The 8,238-nt window shown below is 45.2% G+C and overlaps 1 protein-coding gene across 1 annotated transcript in view; it reads left to right on the top strand.

The window, feature by feature from the left end:
- Positions 1-1,035: 1,035 nt before the first annotated feature.
- Positions 1,036-8,238, top strand: part of LOC114582295 (uncharacterized) — a 14,498-nt gene continuing 7,295 nt past the window's right edge. Inside the window, exons 1-3 of the mRNA XM_028703218.2 lie at positions 1,036-1,792; positions 3,453-3,629; positions 4,883-5,113. Coding sequence (XP_028559051.2) covers positions 1,633-1,792; positions 3,453-3,629; positions 4,883-5,113 — 568 coding nt within the window. The 5' untranslated portion in view covers positions 1,036-1,632. The remainder of the gene's footprint in view (positions 1,793-3,452; positions 3,630-4,882; positions 5,114-8,238) is intronic.

Here is an 8,238-nt window from a genome sequence, read left to right as displayed (position 1 = left end):
AGCTGTTTTAAGCATTACCTGCACCTCTGTGCCAGTTTGTGAGGTGGCACTTAAATTTGAAAGCCTCAGTTCTATTAAGCACACTTCAAAAACACTGCCTCCTCCTTCCTAAGCTCAAGTGTCCAGAACTCCCAAACATTTCTTCCAAAGGTTAGAATTGAACCATCTGAGAATTCCCCATCTATCCACAGGTCTTGTATGACCTATTGCACCCTCTTCAATATTTCTCCTCCATAAAGGGGCAGAGACAGAAGAAACTTGCCTTAGATTTGCCTAGTCTGATTTCTTCTGAACTGGAGTCTGATTGCAACTCTTTTTTTAGGCAAGCCTATCCAATTTTATAGACAGTTGATATGTGTTTAGTTTGTTTTCTGAATGTTTTAAATATTTCTTTTAACTGATTTTACTGATAATTTTATTCTTTTTTTTCACCTGTGTGTGTCTACCAACAAGCAGTGTAGTTTCTTTTTCCAAACGGTATATAAGTTTTGTAACATATATAAATAATTATGAAGTCCTTCTGCTATGTCCTGTAAAAATAAATATATATTAACCTACTAATGAAAAGAATGTTATGTCAGCACCAGTCGTACCTCTTTGGAAAGAGCGTTCTAAAGTTGGGATGTATGCATTGCAAACTTGTGGTAGGAAAAGCATGCAGAGAAAAGGTCTTCAACCAAAAATATTAATGTATTAAAATGAATGACAAGTGACTGGAACATCAATTGATAGTTATATTTGATAATAATTAATTGTACGCAACAGTAAAGGACTGGACGAGGTAACTTTTAGGTGGATTTGTAGCTGGTTGACTGACCAAACCCAAATAGTGTCCACTAATGGTTCCTAGTTATCCTGCAAAAAAAAAGGGACAAGTGAGGTGCCACAGGGTTCTATCCTGAGCCCATTGTTGTTCAGCCTCTTTATAAATGACTTTGATGAGCATCCCCTCAATTCCTTCATCCAATTTCCAGGTGACACCAAACCGGGAGGGGTAGCCAATGCCACTCAACATGGAATCAGGATTCAATATGACCTTAACAGATTGGCAAATGTAAGCTTCTACACTTAGGCAGGAAAAACCAGCTGCACCAATATAAGATGTGGGACACCTGACTTGCCAGCAGTAGATGTGAAAAGGATCCTCTTTTTCCCCTGTAACCGCAGAGGGCTCAGCTGCTTCCTATCAAAGTAGCTATTGCTTGTTATGCAGGTAAAGTGCCCCCTCTATTGCAATGGGCTGAGGAGGTGAGGCTGTGGTTTTAAATAAGTTGTGATTGGGTCTGAGTATGGCCCTTTTTCAAGCTACACCCTTTTGGGTTAATTGACTCTTGCCACACCCATACAAATGCAGGTTTATTAAAGGGGCATCAGTAGTGAAGCGCATCCCCCCCCCCCCCCCGCTTTAATTGTTCGTGGTTTTCTTCAGCTTGAAAATATTTTACTTTTCTTTGCTTTTAAAGAAATAGATTTGTCTGGCTTGGAGGAGAATGTGGGTGGGCTTTGTGCTCCCCACCCCCCCAGTACCCTGACTTGCAAGGGTAGCTGTATTTTCTGGGAAAGAGTTGAGGGTTAGGCAAGCTTGGGGAGGGAGGTGAGAGGATGTTATGATCTGAGGCCCAGATTAGGACCATGGAAAAACCGCTCCTGGAAGTTGTGGTGAGATCCACGGAAGAAGACCTTTGTCAGAAACGCCCAGCGTCTGAGGAAGAACAACCTATTTATAAAAGAGTACGGATGGATTCGCCAGTTCATCCAGTCGAGTCGGAGGCCTCTCTACCACCAGAGAAGAGTATGTGGAGCTATTCTAATTGTGGGGAAACTGTTTTTTTTCCTTTAAATTTGATTTAAAGATGGGGGATGCAGCAGGAGTGTGATATGGGTGTTGCAAAGAAGGATTGTCTCCATGGAGGTGGTAACTCCTATTGATTAACGTGTATTCAAGATTACTTAACGTTAGGCCCCATCTGCGCTAAACATTTAAGACACTTTAAATAGGTTTCCAGCAATGACTCTTTGAGAACTGTAGTTTGTTAAGCGTGATGAGAGTTGTATGGAGACACCCCCCCCTTCTCCTTCTGAGCTACAATTCCCAGAGCTCATTATAAAGGGGGATTGAATGCTTATTTATTATTTACTTTGTACATTTATTATCCCGCCTGTTAAACCACTTTGGCTTTGTTAAGCCACTCTGGGTTTAAAGCAACCTGCTACTGTCCAAATGGGGCCTTCGATTAGTTATTCATAACAGCAGCCTCTGGCTTAGGGGTCAACATACAAAGGCCTTGGAGCCAAATCCAGCCCCTGAGCTGGGACACCTGCAGCTTCTCCAGAGGTAAGAGAAGTTGTGGGGAGATGGGTTTGCGTGGCGATGTGTCTGTCGCTGATTTTGCTAGGTGAGAGGAGGGTCCCCAGGCTGCATTTGCTCCTCACGTAAAACTGGTTGTGCCCTTTTCTCATGCTATGTCCCCTTTTCTCATGCTTCGGGTGGCTTGGATTAATCTAAAGAAGCGTGAGCGGAAGGTGAAAATGCATTTGTGCTCCTCCGGGAACAATTGTGCCAGAGTTAATGGAAGGCTACTTAGGCTGTAGTGCCATAATGTATGGGGGGAAGCAGGGTTGCATTTTGGCATGAAGGAAACAGTGCATGAGGAAAACATAGGCCGTACTCTTTGCTTCCAGGTCCAGTTCAAGGGTGCTCACATTAATGTTGAAAGCCCTAAATGACTTAGGCCCCAACGACTGCTTCTTTCCCTACAAACCCTCCAGGGGTCTTAAGATCAGCAGATGGGGCCCTCTTGGTAGTTCCACCTCCCTCAGAAGTTTGGGGTGGCTTTCAACATGGAAAAATAATAAAATCTTATTATTGAATAATAATACTTTAATTAGTTTGGGGTGGTGGCTCAGGGAAGGGCAATCTCTGTGGCAGCCCCAAGTTGTTGAACTTCCTCCCCACAGAGGTGTGTCTGGCTTCTTCACAATTCAGCTCCTGGCAAATGCTGCAGACACACTTTTTTACCCTGGGCTTTGGCTCATGAGATGTGTGTTCCCAGGGTCCACCCTATTCCTGTAATTTTAATCTGCTTTAACTGTTGTTTATTTTGAATTTTAAATAGTGTAGTTGTCATTTGCCCTGGGATCTGCTGGTGAAGGGCGGGGAATAAATTTAGTAACGATCATGATGTTTAATAACGAGCAAGATGTAGAAGGCCATAAAAAAGGTCTCGCTTGAGACTAAGCCTGTGTGCAGTTGGAGGAACTCGTGGATTTGGTGTTGGTTTTCCTCATACAGCGGTTTTCTGCTAAGGAAGAAATAGGCCTTCTCTGACAGGAATAGGCTTTCTGCTAGTGGAAAGACACCTTTAGGATCCAACTCAATGCATACGTAATGTGAAAATAGGGATTCCAGACATTCTTGACTTTTTAATGTTTTGTATCCAAATGATTTGTAGCTTCTACTCCAGTCTGCCCCACAGCGCCCCCTCCAGCCTGCTCCACAGCTCCGCCTTTGTCCACACACCAGTGCAAGAAACCTTCACGCAGGGCTGCTTATCATCCCTTTGATTTCACCTCAGACGAGCTGGACCCTGCCTATGAGTGGCCAAGGGAATCTTCTTCTGCAAGGCAAAGTAAGATGCATGGAGGAGCTGACTAGTAATGTTTGTATGCTCTTTGGAAGGGACCCTGGTATGTGAGCATGGAAAAATAGGAGATCTAAAACGTGTGGTTTTTATGCTAGAATGGGAGAGATGGTGAAGGTAAGACAAGGAGACTGGTCTGTTTGAGAAGGTGTGGCCTACTGCTACACATTCAAGGGAATGAAGTGGGGGAATGGACTGCATCAGATTACAGGAGGGTGGGGTTGGTTGTCCACTTTTGCATACTTATCCTTTAAAAAACACCCACCCATCTCAGGAAATAGAACACATAGACTGTAGCTGTGTGCTTCCTCAGCCCTTTCCTACTATGCTGAATTTATCATCATGGAGAAATCTTAACATGGGGAAACTTTCAAAAATGAGATGATTTACTTGCAGTGTGAAGAGGTACAGTTTGTCCTCTCTGTTCAGCACACTCGTTTATCACTTCGTTCTGTGTAGAGCAGGCTGGCCATACCTTCCCCACCGTCAGCAGGTGTGCAGCAGGAAGAAAATCATCCAGCTTTCTGAAGAATACCCTCATCCTAATGAAGCCTGTTTCAGTTTAATTTCTGATCGGAGGTTCTGTAAATACTTCCTTAACTGGAGAGAGGTCTTTAGCAGTTGCAATGGGAACTGAAGCCTAATGAGGCTAAGGGAAAAGAAATATAATAAAAGTCAGGAGTCCTGTGACTTTGACAGTTTGTAGTATAGTCGAGAAATAATCAAGAGGAATTTGGCATGAAGAGTACAAAAACTTGTGTGCAAGTAAAGCACTGGTTCCACACTTAGCACCCACTGACAAATGGGCTAGCTGTTCCAGGTAACTGAGATCCATTCCAAACAACACTAAAAAGTAGGGCTGTGGGGCCACTCTGTCCGAATTCTAGGTCCTGAGCCAAATTGGGCTGATTGCCTGGAGCAGCTTGAGGCAGCCCCAGGTTAGGTCCACCCAAAGTCATCTAGAGCTGTCCCAAGGGGTGGTAATCGGGTGGCAAGGAGCAGGATGGAGGAGAAGGAGGAAGTGCAGGCAGCCTGTCTGTGTCTCTTCCCCTGCCCTTGGACCACATATAAAATAGGGTTTAAAACCACAATTAAACAGTGCGCTAGGGCCCCAGTTTGGGGCCCAGATCCAGGTCAAGTCTGCCCAGGACAGATCTGGAACACTGGATCGGTGGGGAGGGCATGCAGAGTCCTACTTAAAAGCCTTTTTATCATCATCGAGGCCTCTTTGTATCTTTCAGGTGGTGTGGATGTGATCCCTCTCCTCCGAAGCACTCTGGGCCAGTTTCCTTTAGGTTTGCGTCTGGATAAGCTGGAGGCCCTGGTGTGGAAGGAGCACAAGGTCAAGCTGTGGAAACTGTGCTTGGAGCGAGGCTACAGTGACAGCCTGAAGTTCTTGGAGGTGTTACCTGGGATCAGGCTCAAACCCTCCGGCAAAGGGACTTTCCGGTGCCTTGTGCTGTTGGACCCAGGTGAGTGTTTCTCTCCTCCAGCCTGACCTTGTGTTCTCTCAGGAGAGCTACAGGACCCACAGCCTGGCAAGCTTTGGCCTTAATTTTATGCTTTTCTAGGTCATTGAAGGTTTGTATCTGATCTCCAAGAAGCAACTTGCAAATAATCTACAGGCCTAATTTTATTCAGAGGTTGTCAATGCGGCACCTGCTCGCCCCATGGTGCCTGCCATAGCATCATACGGTTCCGGCAAAATGTCTTAGTAAATATCATCTCACAAAATGTCTCGGTAAATATCACCTCAAAAATCCATAATGCATGAGAGCCTGATTGCCGTACCTGCTCATTTCCTGTTTGGGTTGGCTTTGTTGCTCTCTTACTTCGAACACACACCCTTAAATGTGCCCATATTTTTCGGGATGCCAGGATTGGACACCCAACTTCCCATCCATTCTGAGCAGAGGAGAGATTCAGTGAGCTTTTCTCTGTGAGTGTATATGGCAGTGGCTGATACACATTCTTTTGTGAGGCATGGCCGCTGCTTTTTGTGATCCCGGCTGTTTTTATGCTCCTTTGGATGTGGCATCCCTTTCATGTTATACCACGCCGTGTCAGCACTTCCTCATAATTCCACATGTGCCCCCTGGCCCTGAAAGGTTGGTGACTCCTGTTGGTCTGCCTGATTTAAAGGGATCTGGGTGGGAAGCAGTGGCCGGAGCACATGCTCTAAACGAAGGGGGTCCTGTGATCAGTTCCCCAATATTTCTAGCACAAAGGAATCAGATAGCAGCTGATGCAAAGGCCTCTGAGATGTGGAAAGGCCACTGCAGGCAGTGTAGACAATAAAGGGCCTGTAGTCTGACCTGCTATAAGGAGACCTTGTTTTGTTTTGTTTTGTTTTGTTTTGTTTTGTTTTGTTTTGTTTTGTTGTTTTGTTATTTAACCCTCCTTTTGAACAGCAGGAAAGGGCAAAATAAACAAACCCCAATATTTAAAAGCCCTCCCCAAGATTAAGAGTACTCTGTACCACGCCTCACTCCACTTGCTTTTCAAATGTCTTGCTTTTATAACCTGCCTTTAGTACAGAATGGAGCTCAAAGTGGTTTGTGTGGGGTTTCAAAGTGGTCTCCCATCCAGGCACTCCCGAGACCAAGATCTGCTTAGTTCCAGAAAAGCTGCTGTTGATGCTGTCTGGAGGTGGCAATATCTTTCTGCTCAGCTTTTGTACACCTCCAGGCCACTTCTCTCTGCTGGTTTCTCCACTCTGCTTTTCCCATGTTGCTTTAGTCTTCAGTAAGTAACTCTCAGTCCCAGTGGATTTGCACCGCCCATTTTGGGAAACCCCTGAGGCTTAACTGTACGTGGGCAAGAATGCATTTTGTTCCACTGGGTATTATTGTTTCAAAGGCTGGCTTAAAAAAAAAATGAGCTTGGTGAAATCTCCAAGCTACTGGCTGTGTACATGCTATATACATTTAAAGCGCTTTCGAAGCACATTCTTTCCCTCAAATAATTCTGGGCACTGTAGTTCACTAAGGGTTGCTGGGAATTGTAACTCAGAGGGGCAAACTAGAGTGCGCAGAATTATTTGAGGGAAAGAATGTGTGCCAAATGTGTTTTAAACATTTAGTGTGTGCATAGTTGTCAGGAGGCAAGGATTTACTGTCCCCCAAAGGAAGCTGCCTTAAACAGAACCAGACCATTGGTCCACCCAGCTCAGCATTACCTGCACTGACTAGCAGCTGCTGTCCATGTTTCAGTCAGGGGACATTCCCAGCCCTCCTCGGTGTTGACTTCTAGAACTTCCACCTCACGGTTGGCCTTGTTTGCTGCATGGCTCTCAGATGAGCTGGCAATGTTTTGAGAGTTACAATTGCACAGAAGGAGGGGACAGAATTCTGGTTATTCTTCTTGATGTAGTTAAGCTATCTCCAGAGGGAGAAACTGTGTATATGCATATATGCACAAACATGAATTGTTTTTTTAATGCAAGGGGAGCATTGAAATTTGGTCCTTCCCCCACCTGCAGTCTGAACTGGTGTAGTCCAGAAAATTACCTGGTCTAAAGGTAAAGGGACGCCTGACCGTTAGGTCCAGTCGCGGATGACTCTGGGGTTGCGGCGCTCATCTCACTTTACTGGCCGGGGAACCGGTATAAAAAGCAGCTTCCTACGCGGGTGGATCACTAGTCTGAAGGTAGCTTCCTATCTTTGGATTTCTGTTTTATGGCCCTTGGATATCTTGAGTGTGTTGTCTTCTGCCCCTCCCTTTTATAGCTGGTCCTTATCGTTTGTCCTATCAGCCTGCAAACACAGCAAGCAAGGAACTGTGTGGCACTGCAAGAACCATAACGAGTTCTGCTTTGCCTTTGCAAGGATCCTGATGCCGTGAAAGAAACTGGATTCCAGCATCAGGTGGACTTTGTTGAACGGTGCTGGTTTCATTATAACAAGCTTCTCCCCCCAAAAAGTGAATGTATTGGGTGCCCTGCATTACTACCTTGATCCGTCAGACTTGGGAGTTGTTGGTCTTGAAAAGAGGTGCCTTTAGGGATCAAACCTCTAGAGGGAGCAACTTCCATATTTTTGTGTGTAACCCCCCCCCCCCCCCATTTCTTTGGCATCTTAATAACCTAGCACTTTTATGCCTGGTGTTAATAGCTAATGGAGGAAAGTATTTAAAGGAGCTTTGGAAATGGATTCCCAGCACTGGAGCACACCAAACATTTATTTAACAGTAAGAGAAAGGAAGATAACTTGAATTGTGGAAGCCTGTGTAATTTGTGCTACTTTGTAAGGAACGCTTAGTATGCAGCCGGTGGGCATCTTCCCTCGGGGCTGTTGGCTTTATCAAAAGGGTGGGGGAAGATAGTGTCTCTGATTAGTGATGCAATCATTGGTACTAGCCAATAGATTTGTGCAGCCACAATCTGAACTGCACTAAATACTCGAATTGGTGCAGTGATGGGGTAGACGTGTTGCATGATAAAATATCCTGCATCTTAAGTGCTGGAGAACTGCTTTCCCTTTGATGCAGACATTTCTTTGAAAGAAGGCTTCTGAAATCCTAGGACTGGGCCACTAGGACTGCCGCAAAAAATGTGGACTTGTACCTGCCTGTCTCCCCAATAATGGGAGGGGCATCC

Source organism: Podarcis muralis, chromosome 13 (genome assembly GCF_964188315.1).
Source record: "Podarcis muralis chromosome 13, rPodMur119.hap1.1, whole genome shotgun sequence".
In the NCBI taxonomy this organism is placed as follows: domain Eukaryota; kingdom Metazoa; phylum Chordata; class Lepidosauria; order Squamata; family Lacertidae; genus Podarcis; species Podarcis muralis.
Note: the sequence above shows the minus strand (reverse complement) of the source record. Positions and strands in the feature narration are given on the sequence as shown.